The sequence below is a fragment of the Lissotriton vulgaris genome, chromosome 2_1, assembly GCF_964263255.1.
Source record: "Lissotriton vulgaris chromosome 2_1, aLisVul1.2, whole genome shotgun sequence".
Classification (NCBI taxonomy): Eukaryota; Metazoa; Chordata; class Amphibia; order Caudata; family Salamandridae; genus Lissotriton; species Lissotriton vulgaris.
Genome location: NC_141687.1, coordinates 1098388038 through 1098406105, shown reverse-complemented (window position 1 = coordinate 1098406105; position 18068 = coordinate 1098388038). Strand labels below are relative to the sequence as shown.

The 18068-nt window shown below is 46.5% G+C and overlaps 1 protein-coding gene across 1 annotated transcript in view; it reads right to left on the bottom strand.

The window, feature by feature from the left end:
* Positions 1-18068, bottom strand: part of GRIK4 (glutamate ionotropic receptor kainate type subunit 4) — a 1036684-nt gene that overhangs the window by 162984 nt on the left and 855632 nt on the right. The window contains exons 8-9 of the mRNA XM_086958780.1: positions 10283-10435; positions 3286-3390 (exon numbers count right to left, since the gene is read on the bottom strand). Of these exons, the coding sequence (XP_086814906.1) occupies positions 3286-3390; positions 10283-10435 (258 nt within the window). The remainder of the gene's footprint in view (positions 1-3285; positions 3391-10282; positions 10436-18068) is intronic.

Below are 18068 nucleotides of genomic sequence, written 5' to 3'. Positions count from 1 at the left end.
CTATAAGATCTCTTTAAATATGTTAAAAAGAGGCAGGAATTCCAACAAGTTCCATCATCCGATTAGGTTGATGTGATTTTTGCCCTATTATAATGGGGATTACTATGGAGTGAGTTTCTCTAAATAAATTTATGTATAAGCATAACAACATGTACCAGAAAAACTGAATAAATAACATTAAAAACTAGCATATTTATTATTACTCCATTCACTTTAACAGGTGAAAACAAATGACCAACTAATCAAAACAGCCGCACAAAAGTGAATATATAAATTCGGTAAGTGGTTGGTTTATATTTTGCACCCTATCGAGAAAGCCCATCCCCAGGAAAATACTTTTTTATACATCTGTGTCCTATTCCACAGCGATTTCGAATTAATGAAGGGATCCCGAGCCCCCCTTTTGTTTACCTAATCCAAGAATAAATTCCGGTGGCTCCTCCGTGTTTCATTACCATATGCAGTGACCTTATCACAGGTAAACAATCATATATGAAACCTATAGTACATCATCTGATATAAGGGATGACTGATGAGATAATGGTGGATATTTTCTCCCTTTATTAAGGAACTACATGACTATAAGGAACAGATACAACACCAATTTCCAGTTGTTTTAGAAGTCCTCTAAATTTTAAAAAGAGAGAAACTTTGAAATATAAGGTATCTACTTATATATTACTAAACATCTTTTGAGCTTGAAGAACTAATCTTCAGGTCAATTTAACCTCCTTGAATTGTTTAATAAAACGGCTCTATGGCAAGCACATAACAGTGCTCATAGGATGGAACTGAGGGAGGTTCTTTAATAAAAGAACAGGTCCAGGAACCCATAGGGCAAAATAGTCAACAAAAGAATTAGAAACACTGTGTATGTATTTCTGTTCATCTGTCCAATTACAAAATACCTAAAATACTGTTGTTCAAATTTTTAGATTACCAATGAAATGCCAAAGTGTCCTGATGAAGGTGTGAATATTACAAACGAACACCGAAACGCCGCGTCGACTTTTTGCCTTTGACTTTTTTTAAGATTTGTTCACCATGTGGAATATTTTATTGTATTTTAATTTAGATTGTAACCCTAACGGGAGGTATTTTAATAAATTTTGGTTTTATATAACAACATTTTTTTGTTGATCTCATACAAATGGACATACAATATGAAAAGTGTTCTAAATATTCTTTCGCCATTATATTATAATTGATATTTTAGGACTCCCTAGAGACCTGCCTGCCCTCACATTGTCCTGTTTTAGTCAGCATTCCCGATTCTATTTAGGATCAATAAACCACAGGGTCTCCTATTTTGGACTACTCTCCCCCTTCCTGTGTTAAACAACCAGGGGAACCTTCCAACAAATTTGTTGTTTACAGTGCGCATGCCAGGTCGGCCGTAGCAATAGAGCTGGCCAACCTGACATGCACACTTCAGGGAATCTGTAATCCTGCAATTGCAGGATTCAACCCCACCCCCTGTCTTCGCCCTTTAACGTTTATCTTCATGAAGACTAGGAATGGCAAAACAGTTTGAAGCATGTTAATTCCATTAATTTTTCCTATACTGCATTTAGTAGTCCACCCTGCCTTTTTGATCCATAAGGGCAAATAAAAGCTAATAATTTGTTTTCTCTCCACAATTTGTATCTCTTTTACTGGAACTGGCAGTCATTGTATGTCTAATGCATTTCAGGCCATTAGCCAGTGCTCACCAGTAAAAACAAATGGGCGGACCTGTTGTGTATAGAAAATGGATGCTATTGACATGACTGTTCAGAAAAGGTTAATTTTCCAATTTTTATCTGACAGCACTATTCACTTATTGCATTGAAGCTAGAGGTGGGTGAGCATGGTTTGAGCAAAAAGTCTACTTCTGGCTTAGCTCGAAGTACTCGTGGGAACTCAAGCCTAAAAATGAACCATGCCTTAATGTGATTTCTGGCTCCCTCCCTCTTGCCTCAATTCTTATTTTCTCGAAAATCTTCTTGTTTCAAGTTAATTCAAAGTGAAATACATGGATTTGTTCAACACACTGTACTGATGTAGCTCCTCAAAGAATTAAGGACAAAGCATTAATCTGTGATGTAAAATGAGCAAGAGAAAAAGATACCCATCTAGGGAAATGTCAAACCCACTTTCTCTGCTTGACCAAATTGTGTGATCCTAGGCAAGTGCCTTTTTTCACTTTGCCTCTTTTTGATTCATCATCACATGTGAAGCACCTTGAAGTACATCAGTTCAGGATGCTTGCTGCGGCAAAACTTTACTTGAATATGTTTTAATAGACTGCCATGTTGCTTTAGGTATAATAATTGCCTATGCCACGTATGGATTACAACAACTGACTGACCTTTGGTGCATTAAGGGCATTGCCGTCAGGACAGTAGAGCAAGGGGCACAGGTGTTTTTCAGTGCATGTTTAGATGCTATCACCTCTAATAAATGCTACTCAATGCATTTATACCATCTAATGAACTAAAATGAAATGCTTTGGCGTGTTAAAGAAACACACTTTTTTTTAATTTTGAAGGACTTTTATCTTATTGATGTCTATTGCCCATTTTATATGTCAAATGTTTTTTAGGGTTGTCTTGAATCAAGGCACTTAGAGACAAGCCAGATCCTTAGCCCTGCTCTGGCTCGCCACCTCTCTTTGAAGCAGCCGGATGGTGACGTACACCGCCATTTATACATCTACTTCATGACGTAACTAGTTCTTTTTTATAAACCTCCTTCATGGATTTTTGTCTGTGAAGAAATAGTAAGACACACATTTACTTTATAGATTATTTATGTATTAGCAGTTACAAAGGCACTACAGCAAAGGAATAATAACAAACTAACGTATATATTTACAAAGCACTTGATATGTTAAACAGCCAATTTAAAGAACTGGAAAAAAAAACAAGAGTTTATTAAAACTCGTCTCAATGAAACACATTTAATCGACCTGTGAAGGAGGAAAAGTCGAGTAAACCTTTCAAAATTCTAAACTGATCTCTTCAGAATACCCTAAAATCGCCTAAGAAGGTGTGCTGCCTCGAAGTGCTTTGTTAATTAGGAAACAACAATGCAAGAAGGAAACGTCAAGGAGAATTTAAGCTATTGTGAAGCCCTGGGAAAGGAAAAGGTCTATTACTTTTCATTTTGTTTGATTTCAAAATTCAAGAAACTCTTTATTTTACTGTGATACTCTGATAAACTACAACAATGAGTCAATGTATATATATTGCTTAAGAGACCTTTAGAAGGCGCAACGCATTGCCAACATTCATTGCTCCTTACCTGTCTGAAGCCGTTCCTTGTGTACTGAAGAATCTTCAAGGCATAATTCGACCTCTGACCTTTGCTGTTGAATTCAATGTGGCCGGTGAGACCTTCCAATTCTACCTGTCCAAGAGAGAATGAGTTACAGCACCATGCTGGGTCACCTCTACCCCAACGGGGAGCTCGGCATTACCCACCGGACAGGTTGCAGTCTCTTGAGAAAGTGACGCGTTTCCAGTGCATGACCCTAAGCGTTGTATGGCCCAATGTAAATTTGGACTACCTAACCTTTTCTAATCACGACCAATCCCATTCATCTACACTTCACCTAGGGCCCTCACACCCAAGCACCAACTGGCAGGGACAAAAGAACTCCGATAAAGAGCCCCTTTTTGGGTGCCCGTCAGACATTGCACCGCCAGTTTGACGAGGAGCAAAACCCAAATGATGAAGCATGACACCTAGCTTGCTGGATGTGTGAGGGTTTTAGTCCCGAAAGGGAGGATTCCCCTCCCTTTCCTTCACTCTTTGGGGCCTGGCCCCCCCTATTGACTCAATTGTGGTGACACTCCTTCGGGAACTGCGTACCCATCTTTGTTTACCAATGTAAATGTTGCCAGGTACCACACGGTACACTATGCTACACCTACCTGTTTGGGGTTCCCATTGAGCCTAGTTAATCAACGGACAACCATACAAAGCAACCAAGCAAGGTGTCAACCCCCAATCCACCTGCCACAACAGACACATGCATGTCTTTAATCCAGAAAACACCTTCCAGGTACTCCCTCTTCTTTGTATTAATTCATAAACCACCTTGGACAATGACCACATTCACAGCATTAACCAAAGGCAACCCTGCCACCACACACCCATGAATGGATTAAATCCACAATGCACCTTCTTTGTGGATCTTACTCAATGTATTAAAAAATGCCCTACAAAAAGCTGCCATGCATGGCATTCATTGATAAACTGTCTTAACTGGAATCCTAGGTGATATTAATCCTTCAACCACTTTCAACATGGGCCATGTGCCTGTGTCAACCCATGAACCACCTTCCACGAGGACCATGTTCAGGTTGTTAACCCACAAACTGCTACCACATTCACCATACGCATTTGACAAAGGCCAAATGAAAAGTTCTCACCAATAATTCACCTAAAAAACGTCCAAGTTTATGGTGTTAACAAATAAAATATTTGCCACATGTGCTGCGTGCACTGTGCTAATCCGTAGACCACTTTTTATAAGGAGCTCATACTTAATTGTAATCACTAAACTAACAATAGCTCCAAGCAATGTTTCAACTGATAAATCATCTGCCACAAGACACCCCTTCTCCCCCCATGGCGTTAGGCTATAAACTACCTTCGACAAGCGGAGCATATGTAATGTTAACCAATAAATCAACTTCTCTTTTGCCGCTGTGCATGGTTTTTTCAATACACCAACTTTTAAATGTTCCCCATAATGGGGTTAACCCGTAAACCACCTTCTACAATCAGTACATTCAAAATGTAAACCAAACATTCACTTTGTACAACAATCCGATGAAATATCTCCACCCACAAATAATTCCACCCATTGTTACATGCTTTGTATTATCCAAAACAGCCGCCTTTTAAAGAGCCCATGGATTTTCTTACTCAATCTACCCCTTCAAATCTACCCCAGTGCCTTAAATTAACAAATAAAGCTCTATTTCCATTGACCCAAATCATTGGAACCTCGTAACCAACCTTCCTGAAAACCGATGTGTCTTGTTAAGCAATGGACCACCCTTTACAAGCCCAAGTACAGCAAGGTGCAGACGTTTTGATGGGACCCATCCTGGCTGTTAACCCCTTAGGTCTCTCATCAACACCATTTACCCGTAAACCATCCACGACAAGGCCTCATTGCATGTAGTAAGTGGGCCACCTATGCAAATGCCACCGGGCCCGATGTGTAACAATACGCCACCTTCTCCAAGGCCACATGTGTTGTGTTAAACAGTAACGAACAGCTTCCAGAGCGTGATCTTAACCAATAATCTACGTTCTACAAGTAAGCTTTGCATTTTGGTAGATAATAATCTATTTTACCCAAGATTCATAATACTGGTGTACCCAATACATAACTATTTTTAAAGGAGTCCAATAACCTTGGTCTCTAATACACCACTTTACCCAGTTTATCCAATGTGCTATCTTTCACGGGCCTCTAAGCTGTGTGTTACACAATGAGACATTTGGGACACAGTTAAATACAGCGCTACCCATAGGTCCCCATGCATGGTGTTAGCCAAGGCGCTATGTACCCAAAGAGTACTACGCATGCCATTTCTACAATGCATCACCTTCTTGGTTCCACAATAATGCTGTTGCCTATGAGCGTGCCCTTTCCTCACTTTCTTCGTCAGTAGATCGGCAAGACGGGCATTATTATAACCTTAGAGCCCGCTGCAGTGGGCTCTACCGGCCATTACAGTCCTGCTCCAGCTTTCGGCGAGGGCCTTTAACGAAGGAGCAGGCCTTTAATGGCTAGTAGAGTCCCCTACAGAGGGCTCTAAGGCTATTACAACATTCAACCCAGTAGATGGCAGAATGTTCTAATTTGTCAAACAAAGTCCTCAGGGACCCAGTTGGGGTTGAAATCCCTTTCGGCTCCTTGAGGTCTTTGTTCACAGCAACAGCTGTGAACAAACATTGGATTGTTGATGCTCTGGGCTTCTACCAGCCATAAGAAGCCCAGAGCACTCAACTGTTTTCAATGGATCGCTCAATATTTCAATGTTATTATATGCAATTGGCGCCTTCTATCAGACCACGATGAACAACAGCACAAACTTACAACCCTCCATTCACCTGTACACCACTTTCTATGGTATCCTTAATTTCCTAATGATCTAAACTACCATATTTTCCGAAGCCTCCATGCACTACTAGTAAGATACGCTTCATAACCTGAGGTCCCCTGAGGTAAGTGCCATAATTCATTCATCCAGTAAACATCAATGTGGACTTTTGCATTAATTACATAGTCAGTGTATATGTTTTTAAGTTTGACGTGGGTCTAACCATCCGGGACCTGCTTAGGACACCCTTGTCAAAATGGGATTTCAATCTCTTCCCTATTGGCCTCATCCCATCTAAATGGTGCCCAGGCACAGGATAGACAGATAGACTGCCTCTTTCCACACAACATCACTCTAAGCAGGACTTTTACAGCAAATTACAGCGCAGTAATGCTCTGTGTTTACGGAGCACAGGCATGTTTATTGGCTCCTGTGCAGTGGGCTCGCATCCACTGACTACATCCTACTCGGAGACCTCAACTTCCACGTGGACAACCCCAGCAACCAGAGCCCTGCCTCCCTCCTGGAGAATCTTATCAACATCGGCCTGAAGCAGCTAGTCACCGCAACGACCCACACAGCCTGACACACGCTGGCCCCAGTCTTCTCCGCAAGCGGGAACATCAGCCACACCATCAAACTCTCCTGGACCGACCATCACTTCGTACACCTCGACTTCGACACGCCCCCTGTACACCACCATCATCATCACCTCCCCAGCCGCAGCTGGATCAAGGCCACCAAAGAACTCCTCCTCAAATCTCTCAGCATAACCACTCCGCCAACGCCCACGGGTGCCAATACCGCAGCATGTAACCTCCTCCAATGGATATCCAACTGCGCCGCCACCCTGGCACCCCTCAAGAGAAGACCTGAAAAACAACGATTCAAGGTGGCCAGCTTTTTCACCCCGCCCTCCATGAGTTCAGACGCACTTGCAGACATCTCAAGACGAAATGGAGGAGCATCAAAACCCTGGAAACTCACGCAATCCTCAAGTCCGCCAGGCCCAATAGCGAGACTGCAGACATTGCCCCCCTAGCCCCCCCCCCTCCCAAGACCTCTGCAACACACTTGGTACTTTCTTCCACCACAAGATCAGAAAGATCTACAACAGCTTCAACACCCTCAACATGACCTCTACACTCACCACCATCGCAGACATCCAAGCCGCCCCTCAACAGACCGTGCTCTGCTGGACCCCACTCAACACAGAGGACACGCTGCAAGACCATGAAAAGCATCCACTCAGGGGCCCTGATGGACCCTTGCCCGTACCACAGCGCAGCCGCCGCCATCGCCCCCCAGCTCCGCTGTACCATCAACTGCTCCATCGAAAATGCCACCTTCCCCGAAGGCTGAAAACACACCAAGATCAAACCCCTGCTGAAGAAGCCATCCTCCGATCTGACGGACCGCAATAACTTCAGACCGATCTCCCTCCTCCCCTTCCCAGCCAAGGTCATTGAGAAGGCCATCAATGCCCAACTCTCCGAGTTCATCGAAGTCAACCACATCCTGTACACCTCCCAATCCGGCTTCCGAAGCAACCACAGCAGAGACTGCACTTCTCGCCACCACAGACAACATCCGCTCCCTCCTCGACTGGGCCGAGACAGCAGTCTTCTTCCTACTAGACCTCTTGGCCGCCTTCAACACCGTCTCCCACTACACCCTAATCAGCAGACTCCACAATGCCTGCATCCACGACAGGGCTCTGGACTGGATCCACTCCTTCCTCACTGGCTGGACCCAGCGAGTCAGACTACCACCATTACTCTCAGAACCACAGATATTATCTGTGGAGTCCACCAGGGCTCCTCCATGAGCACCGCCCTCTTCAACATGTACATGCAGCCATCGTCAGAAGCCATCGATCCAACATCGCCTCCTACACCGACAACACCCAGCTGATCCTCTCCCTCACCAATGAACCCTCAACCACCAGAACAAGTTTACACAATGGAGTGAAGGCCGTCGCAACATGGATGAAAGACAGCTGCCTCAAACTCAACTCGGACAAGACCAAAGTTCTCATCCTGGTACACTGTGCGTCAGCCTGGGACGACTCCTGGTAGACAGCCGCTCTGGGTGCCCCCTCCCACCCCGAAGGACCATCTTGGCATCATACTGGACTCTTCGCTCACGATGGACTACCAAATCAACGCTGTTTCCTCAGCCTGCTTCCACACGCTCCGACTGCTCTGAAAGACTTTCAGATGGATCCCCACAGAACCACGAAGGATGGTCACCCATGCACTCATCACCAGCAGACTCAACTACGGCAATGCATTCTATGCAGGCGTCACCCAGTAACAGCTCAGGAAACTACAATATGTCCAAAACGCTGCAGGCAGACTGGTCCTCGACATCCCCTGTCGCAGCCACATCACACAACAACTCCGACAACTCCACTGGCTCTTACTCAACAAGAGAGTCACTTTCAAGCTCCTCACTCACGCCTACAAAGCCCTGCACAACGAAGGACCAGCATACCTGAACCACCGCCTCACATTCCACGTACTCACCAAACAACCCCAATCCTCCCAACCAGGACCGGACTGGAAACCACAACCGGCCCTGGCAAAGTGCTCGGCCGGCCCCCCCTTCCCCACTCGGGTAGGGGGTGGGGTTAGCGGTGCCGCCGAGCTCTTTGCCTGGGCCGGTTTTCGGCCGATTTTGGTACAGGACGAAAATGGCCCTGTAACAAAAACGAAAACCGGCCCCCACCCTTGCGGCGCACCGGGGGATTGCCCGGTGCCCGCTATGGCCAGTCCGGCCCTGCTCCCAACTCGCCTCCATCCCAAGGATCCACAAGACCAGAACCGGAGGAAGATTGTTATCCTACCTCGCCACCATGACATGGAACTCCCTGCCCCTGCACCTCAGACAATCAGGGTCACTGACCCAATTCAGGCAGGACCTCAAGACATGGCTCTTCGAATGATCCTCCACCCAGTTCAACCAGCAGCCTCCCCCCGCCCCCCGCCCCGGCGACTATAAAACCCTCACGGGTGACTAGCCGCGCTTTACAAGCCCCTGATCGATTGATTGACTAGAACCACACCATCTGGTGCCTATACTGTACACCGTAGCCATCCCACTGGCTTCTGTAATTTTCACCACAGTGCAACCACTGAATCTCTATAATGTGCACCACAGTCATACCACTGTGACTGCCAGTAGCCGCAGCCGACCCGCCGGATGTCAGTGATGTGCACCCCACCGCTTGCCACTCATTTTCTGTCATTTTCATTTTCGCCATTGGGTGTCAGTGACGCGCTTAACAGCCATGCCACTGACTGTAACCACAGTCCAGTCACTGACTGTCTGTCATTTTCACCACAGCACAGCCACTGGGTGTCAGTAATGCTCACTACAACCATGCCCTAGACTGTAATCCCAGCCCAGCTCATGGGTGTCTGTAATGTGCACCACGGCATTGCCAATTATGTCCTGTAAAGGTTCACTTGAACAGTGTCACCTGGTCTCCGAGTGTGCAAGTTCCATACAAGCGCAAATGCACAACACACCAGGCCACCTGCTTCTAACACTTTGTACATAAATCTTACCACTGGTGCTTCCACAACACCTTCGGGTATCCAGGCAACTCAATGGCCGTAGTGTACACCACGACAATTGTGATTGGTGCTAGCGCCTGAAAGCGGTGGCAGCACAGGGCACTCATGCTGTGCTTTTCTGTGCAGCACACCAGAGACGAGCTAAATGATTGACAGAAAACATTTATAAAGTGCAAAGTACCATAACTGTGGAAACTTGAAGTATACACCAGAGACCTGTCACTGGAATCTGTTTCCGTGCACCACGGCAATTCCCCTGTCCAATAGTACAGAGCATGCAAGCCCTCGGGCACACAGCACTGGGTGACTGTACAGAGCCCCAGACCCAGAACAGAGCACCTGCAGATGTCCGTACAGTGCCACGAGCTCTGTACTCTAAGGCATAGTGCCAGGCGACTCAGCTCTGTTGCCCAGTGCCAGCTTGGTGCACCACCGCCATGCCAGTCGGTGCCAGTACATTTTATCAAAGCTATGCCGCGACGCGCTCTCACAGTGCACTAGATGTGTGCCCCCCAGTACCCACACACTGCGCCCCAGAGAGCCCGCGCAGCGACAGCACCCCAGGGCACGCGCCGCACTTCAGTCCCTTCTCACCATTCGCAGGTAGTTCATCAGGCTCGTGCCGTGCTGCCAGATCTGGGCAGAGCCGCAGGACAGCGGCTTCACGCCGATCTCCTGGCTCCGGTTCAGCTCCTGTACCGCACTCACCACGGTGTACACGGCGTCGAAGAGCAGGGCCGACGACAGCTGCAAGGGGCAGAAAACAGGGGTGAGAAGAGGCAGGGAGCAGAGCAACAGGGGTGAGAGAAGGGGCAGAAAACAGGGGTGAGAAGAGGCAGGGGGCAGAGAACCAGGGGTGAGAGAAGGCAAGGGGCAGAGAAACAGGGGGCAGAGAAACAGGGGTGAGAGAAGGCAAGGGGCAGAGAAACAGGGAGCAGAGAAACAGGGGTGAGAGAAGGGAAGGGGCAGAAAACAGGGGTGAGAAGAGGCAGGGAGCAGAGAAACAGGGGCGAGAGAAAGCAAGGGGCAGAGAAACAGGGGTAAGAGAGAGGAAGGAGCAGAAAACAGGGGTGAGAAGAGGCAGGGAGCAGAGAAACGGGGGTGAGAGAAGGCAATGAGCAGAGAATCAGGGGTGAGAGAAAGCAAGGGGCAGAAAACAAGGGTGAGAGAGAGGAAGGAGCAGAAAACAGGGGTGAGAAGAGGCAGGGAGCAGAGAAACGGGGGTGAGAGAAGGCAATGAGCAGAGAATCAGGGGTGAGAGAAAGCAAGGGGCAGAAAACAGGGGTGAGAGAGAGGAAGGAGCAGAAAGCAGGGGTGAGAAGAGGCAGGGAGCAGAGAAACGGGGGTGAGAGAAGGCAATGAGCAGAGAATCAGGGGTGAGAGAAAGCAAGGGGCAGAAAACAGGGGTGAGAGAGAGGAAGGAGCAGAAAGCAGGGGTGAGAAGAGGCAGGGAGCAGAGAAACGGGGGTGAGAGAAGGCAATGAGCAGAGAATCAGGGGTGAGAGAAAGCAAGGGGCAGAAAACAGGGGTGAGAGAGAGGAAGGAGCAGAAAACAGGGGTGAGAAGAGGCAGGGAGCAGAGAAACGGGGGTGAGAGAAGGCAATGAGCAGAGAATCAGGGGTGAGAGAAAGCAAGGGGCAGAAAACAGGGGTGAGAGAGAGGAAGGAGCAGAAAGCAGGGGTGAGAAGAGGCAGGGAGCAGAGAAACGGGGGTGAGAGAAGGCAATGAGCAGAGAATCAGGGGTGAGAGAAAGCAAGGGGCAGAAAACAGGGGTGAGAGAGAGGAAGGAGCAGAAAGCAGGGGTGAGAAGAGGCAGGGAGCAGAGAAACGGGGGTGAGAGAAGGCAATGAGCAGAGAATCAGGGGTGAGAGAAAGCAAGGGGCAGAAAACAGGGGTGAGAGAGAGGAAGGAGCAGAAAGCAGGGGTGAGAAGAGGCAGGGAGCAGAGAAACGGGGGTGAGAGAAGGCAATGAGCAGAGAATCAGGGGTGAGAGAAAGCAAGGGGCAGAAAACAGGGGTGAGAGAGAGGAAGGAGCAGAAAGCAGGGGTGAGAAGAGGCAGGGAGCAGAGAAACGGGGGTGAGAGAAGGCAATGAGCAGAGAATCAGGGGTGAGAGAAAGCAAGGAGCAGAAAGCAGGGGTGAGAAGAGGCAGGGAGCAGAGAAACGGGGGTGAGAGAAGGCAATGAGCAGAGAATCAGGGGTGAGAGAAAGCAAGGGGCAGAAAACAGGGGTGAGAGAGAGGAAGGAGCAGAAAACAGGGGTGAGAAGAGGCAGGGAGCAGAGAAACGGGGGTGAGAGAAGGCAATGAGCAGAGAATCAGGGGTGAGAGAAAGCAAGGGGCAGAAAACAGGGGTGAGAGAGAGGAAGGAGCAGAAAACAGGGGTGAGAAGAGGCAGGGAGCAGAGAAACGGGGGTGAGAGAAGGCAATGAGCAGAGAATCAGGGGTGAGAGAAAGCAAGGGGCAGAAAACAGGGGTGAGAGAGAGGAAGGAGCAGAAAACAGGGGTGAGAAGAGGCAGGGAGCAGAGAAACGGGGGTGAGAGAAGGCAATGAGCAGAGAATCAGGGGTGAGAGAAAGCAAGGGGCAGAAAACAGGGGCGAGAGAAGGCAAGGGGCAGAAAACAGGGGTGAGAAGAGGCAGGGAGCAGAGAAACGGGGGTGAGAGAAGGCAATGAGCAGAGAATCAGGGGTGAGAGAAAGCAAGGGGCAGAAAACAGGGGTGAGAGAGAGGAAGGAGCAGAAAGCAGGGGTGAGAAGAGGCAGGGAGCAGAGAAACGGGGGTGAGAGAAGGCAATGAGCAGAGAATCAGGGGTGAGAGAAAGCAAGGAGCAGAAAGCAGGGGTGAGAAGAGGCAGGGAGCAGAGAAACGGGGGTGAGAGAAGGCAATGAGCAGAGAATCAGGGGTGAGAGAAAGCAAGGGGCAGAAAACAGGGGCGAGAGAAGGCAAGGGGCAGAAAACAGGGGTGAGAAGAGACAAGGAACAGAGAAACAGGGGTGAGAGAAAGCAAGGGGCAGAAAACATGAGTGAGAGAAGGCAAGGAGATGAGAAACAGAGGTGAGAAGGCAAGGAGCGGAGAAATAGGAATGAGAAAAGGGAAGGAGCTCAGAAATCTGAAAGGGACAGAGAAACAGGGGTACAAAAGGGCAAGGAGCGAAGAAACAGGAGAGAGGAAAGGCAAGGAGCTGAGAAACAGGGACATAAAAAGGCCAGAAGCTGACTAAGAAACAGGGGTGGGAAAAGACAAGGTGCAGACAAACAGGGATGAGAAAAGGCAAGGAGCTGAGAATCAGGGGTGAGAAGAGGCATGGATCAGATAAACAGTGGTGAGAAAAGACAAGGAGCAGAGAAACAGCCATGAGAAATGGCAAGGAGTGGAGAAACAGGGAGGAGAAAATGCAATAAGTGGAGAAACGGGTGAGAAAAGGCAAGGAGCAGAGGAGATCAGAAAGGAACTGGACAGAAGAATCAAGGGTGAGAAAAGGCAAAGAGAAGACAGCTGCAAGAAGCAGGAAAAGCAGGAGTGTGGAAGGCATGTGCCAGTGGAAAGTTAAAAGGCACAAAGAAACAGGGGTGAGAAAGTCAGGGACCAGAGGAGAGCTGAAAGTCAATCAATTAAAGGAACCAGAAGAGAGATGCGAAGGAGCAGAAGAATCCGGGGTGATAAAGGCAAGGAGCAGAGAAGAGCTGCAAGGAACAGGAGACACGTGGTAGAGAAAGACAGGGATAGCGAAGAGCTGGAAAGACCAGGAGAAAGAGGGTCGGGAAAAGCAGGGACCATGTATTTATTTCTACAATTTATTTATGTAGCTTTCTCTAGCGCTAACGCCACCATGGGTCATTAGAGCGCTTTGCAAAGGAGCAGGAATAGTTTACAAATCATGATAAACAAACTCAATGACCAAATCCAATCCATGTTAAAAATCAACCACAGCCATTAAACAGAGGCAGAAAAGATAACCAGCAAGACAGAGAGACCAGTAGGAGAAACAGACATGTAGAATATCCGAAAGCACAGAAAGGAACAACAACAAAATATAGAGGCATCTAGAAGCATTCAGAGGGCAGTGGGAATGATGTACAGCAAGGTGGTGACGTTTTGATGGGGCCCATCTGTGGAAAGGTGATAGAGGTTGAATATTTAATGAGCAAATCATTTTCTCAGTTTCAAACAATGTGGTTTTTTTTTAAGAGGAGGAGTTTAAGCTTCTTTTTAATAGTTGCATGAAATGTGGTAGTGGTCTGCTGAGCTGGTGGAATAGAATTGAATTCCAAATACTTGTGATGGTGCCAGAGAAGGGTTGCTTGATAGGCTGCTCTTTTTTGAAGGCAGGTGGTATTCCTCAATAATTGATGGCTACCAGAGATTTTCAATTTCCAAGCCAAATACTATGGTGTATATATGTGTGTGGGGGGCTATGTGAGTGATTCAGGCCATCAGAACTTGTACTCTTGCTTCTATGGAAAGTCACTGTAGTCATTGTGCAGTAAGTGCAGTGGCACCAGGACCCAGGGGTTTGCACACCAAGCATGTTTCAGGTGCTTAAGTCTTGTTTAGGGATAAACTGCCTGATACCCAAAACAACCTAAATTAGTAACATGCAAGCTTGCCCATAGTATTCATTTGTTCTTGGAGTTTAGTTTGTTGTCAAGGATAGAACCCAGGGATTTGGTGTTATCCACAATAGCCAGTTAACCATTCAGGAAAATACAGGAGTGAATCCATGATTGATGGATACGTTGGATGTTTTTCTCGGAGTTTAACAGAAATTCTGATTTTAATAGGTTGCGTGTTAGGTGCTAATTAGACCTTTTGCAGAGTGTTGGAAAGCAAACGAATGTACCTTGGAGACTAAGGGCTAGACATACGACCATTTACTTTAGCGAGTCGCAAATTACGTCGAATTGCGACTTGCAATTTGCGACTCGCTAAAGTGAATGTACAACAGTATCTCAGACACCGTTTGCGATTCCCAATGGGATTCCAAATTGCATGCCTCATCAATATTCATCATGCAAGCACAATATGCGACCCCATTGGGAATGGCTAGCACTCGCAGGGATGGTGGCCTGCTGGGGTCAGCAGACCTCCATGTCTGGGACTGCTTTTTAAATAAAGCAGTTTTTTTTTTAATACAGGCCATTTTTCGCAAAGAAAAATGGGCTGCATTTAAAAAAGAAAAATGAAACTTTTCAGTTCCATTTTCAAAAGGCAGGCAGTGGTCCCTACAGCCCGCTCCTAACAAATATTTCTGCATGCATTCACAAAGGGGAAGGGGTTCCCTGGGGACCCCTTCCGTTTGTGAGTGACTTACCGCCTACTTGAAGTAGGTGATAAACTGCAAGTGTTTTGCGACCGCAAACAATCATACATTGCAGTGAGACTCACTATTAGGAAGGGGAGCCCTTGCGAGTCGCAAACCATATTTTGCGCGTCGGCAATTGGTTACAGACTCGCAAAATATGGCCTGTGCATGGGGCAGACCCAGTTTTGCGGTTTCACTTCACCATCGATGCCCACTAATTCTTTCAAGGCGCTGATCAACAAGATATGGTTGACTGTTGAACGCAGCTGACAGGTCTTGAAGCGCAAGTTAGCAAGATTTCTTGAGTCATGGGAGTAAAGCACATCCTTGAGAACCTGCAGAAGAGGTGTCTCCCTTCTGCAGGCCTGTCTGAACCCCAAGTTGTCTAGGCGATTGTTGGGTGGGATAAGAACGTTGGGAGGCTACAAACTTTCTAACACCTTCCTTGTAAAAAGAATCCTGAAACAGGGCAGCAGTTCTTAATATCATTGGCATCAGCTTAGGGTTTTAAGGGGTGAGAAGTGCCAATCGAAGGGGTGAGTAGTGTCCAGTTTTCGGACAGAGAACAAGTGACAAATTCATCTTAGTGGTTTGACTGGTAGAGAACTCCAAACAACGGAGCAAAAGAAGGGTGAAAATGACACTTACAAAAGTACATTTGTACCGAACAGGGAAAATGAATTTAAGAAATTGCAGAGAACTAAAAGTAAGGGGTAAACGCATGATGGGAACAGTAAGAGAAAGGAGGAGGGAGAGGCCCAGAACAAGTTGTATGTGAAAGGTAGACAGAGTGGACAGCAAGATGGAAGTTAAAATGGAAGCAGGGGCTTCAGTGCTCTAAATTGAAAAGATTTACTCCAGGATACTATAAACCGCAGATCAAAGGCCAGCAGAAAGCGGCTGGAGTAATGAGGAGCAGAGTTAAAAAAACAACGTAACCATTCATCTTTTCAGAAGTTGTGCATCAAATACTTTGGCAACAAGGTCATATGTGCTAGTAAAAGTGTTCTGGCTTACTCAATTGCTCACAAAGAGACACCATTATCAGTCTATTAAATGGAATATAGAAGTCTAGATACTCACTATCCAGAGTACCTGTTTCCTCCAGAGAAGTGCCAGTTCTCTCCATTACATATATTGCAACAGACCTGAGAAGTACAGATACTCTTCTTTTCAAATTAAATAAGTGCAGGTATTCTTCTTTTCAAATTAAAAAAGTGCGGGTACTCCATACCAGACAGTACCTCCCCATTTAAAGCACTGATCGTTAGAAAATCATCTTATGAGGTTAAGGGCCATATGTATCAAGCAAATTAGCATTCGCAAAGGCCGAAATTCGCAGAATTTCGGCCTTTGCAAATGCTAATTTGCTAAATGGTATGTATGACACATTTTGGCAGGAAAATAAGGAATCGCAAAATTTGCTATTCCTTATTTTGCGATTGCACTTAAGGAATCGCAAATTGTGCGATTCCTTAAATGCAATGTATCAACGGAAAATTAATGCAAAAATGTCCAAAAGGAATCGCAAATTACCACCAACTTCTAGTTGGTGGTAAGTTGCGAATTCTTTTAATAAAGCAATTTATTTAAAATCCAAAGGTGCCATATGACGCTCATAGATGCCCTTATGGGCGCCATATGCCAACACATGTCATTTTCAGGGGTGCAGCAGGGTGTTCTTGTGACACCCCTGCACCCTTGAAAATATTCCTAAATTGCGATTAGCTAATTGCTAAAAAGAAGCGATTTCCTACACACATACCATTTTGCGATTTCTAAATAGCGATTCCTTAAAAATCGCTATTTAGAAATCGCAAATGGTCAGGATGATACATATGGCCCTAAGTCACCTGTTGCAGAGATATTTGCGTACCAAGTAAGTTTCATGGTATAAAGGAGTAAGATAGCTATAATGGTTAATGCACTTGCTGTAGAGATACAAGTGCAGACTTTTCACAGGTTTGACACATCCTAAAATAGCAAATACGGTGCAAGTGCCTGGTGCAAAACACAGTGGATAAGATGAAGTACAAACATTTGCATTTGATGTACATAATTCAGTGGGTAATTAATTTTCTGCAGAGATCCGTGTGTTACCTGCAGATCACAGTACAGTCCGTGAAATCTAGATTAGTGAGTTCAAAATCAACATGGAGGGACGACATTCAATCAGCCAGGCACAGTTTAGAACAATATTTGTGTTTTTTCTCAATAGGTCTGAAAGTAGTACACACCTATTAGTGAGATGTTCTTTGTGTGATTGCTTAGAAAACTAAATCTGGCACAGTTCCAGTGCTTGCATATATCTGACGTACAGAGAGAGGAAAAGTCATAAACCTGCCTTCACATCATAGTTTATCTCTTAAGCACTTGTGAAGTGAGAACATGCTGTGTCTTTGTTTCCATATGGCAGCGGCATCCAGCGAGCTCCCAGGCAGGAGGAGGCTCGAGCAAAAGGAGGGCTGATGGCCCCCTAAGTGCGTCATTTTTGTTGGGCCCAGCTGGAGCTGAAAATAAACGACCTTCCTCGCTCCCTGCAGGTCGCTGCTTTGAACGCGCAGCGCACACAATGCGACCACCACTAAATGTCTCCAGGTGGCCACAATTTGTAGTGGGGCACAGTCGGCACCTTTCACTGGGGCAGGCCCAGATCCACAATTATATCTGGCAAAACTTGAATCCGGCCGGATCCCCCGAAAAGATGAATAAGAATCGGGATGAAGAAAACAAGAGGAGCAAAAAAGGACAATGAGCAGGGCAAGTATAGAGGAAAGACAAAGAACGTGGTCGCGAGGATGGGGCTGAGGGATAAAAGTTGTAAGAAGAAAATATTTTTATCTTAAGCGAGGACAGCTCAACCGTGTTTCATGACGAGCTGACCTTGCCATGAGCATCCAAGGGGTTAAGGGAACACACAAGCAGGGGTAGGAGAAGGGAGGCAGAGAGAAAATCAAAATGAGAAGAAGGGACGTTCAGACAGAACAACATGGTGAGGGGACAGTCTTAAAGGGAAGTATTGGGGAAAAGGTAGGAAAGGGAAGACAGAATAGGCAGACGTTGTGTGCATGACACAT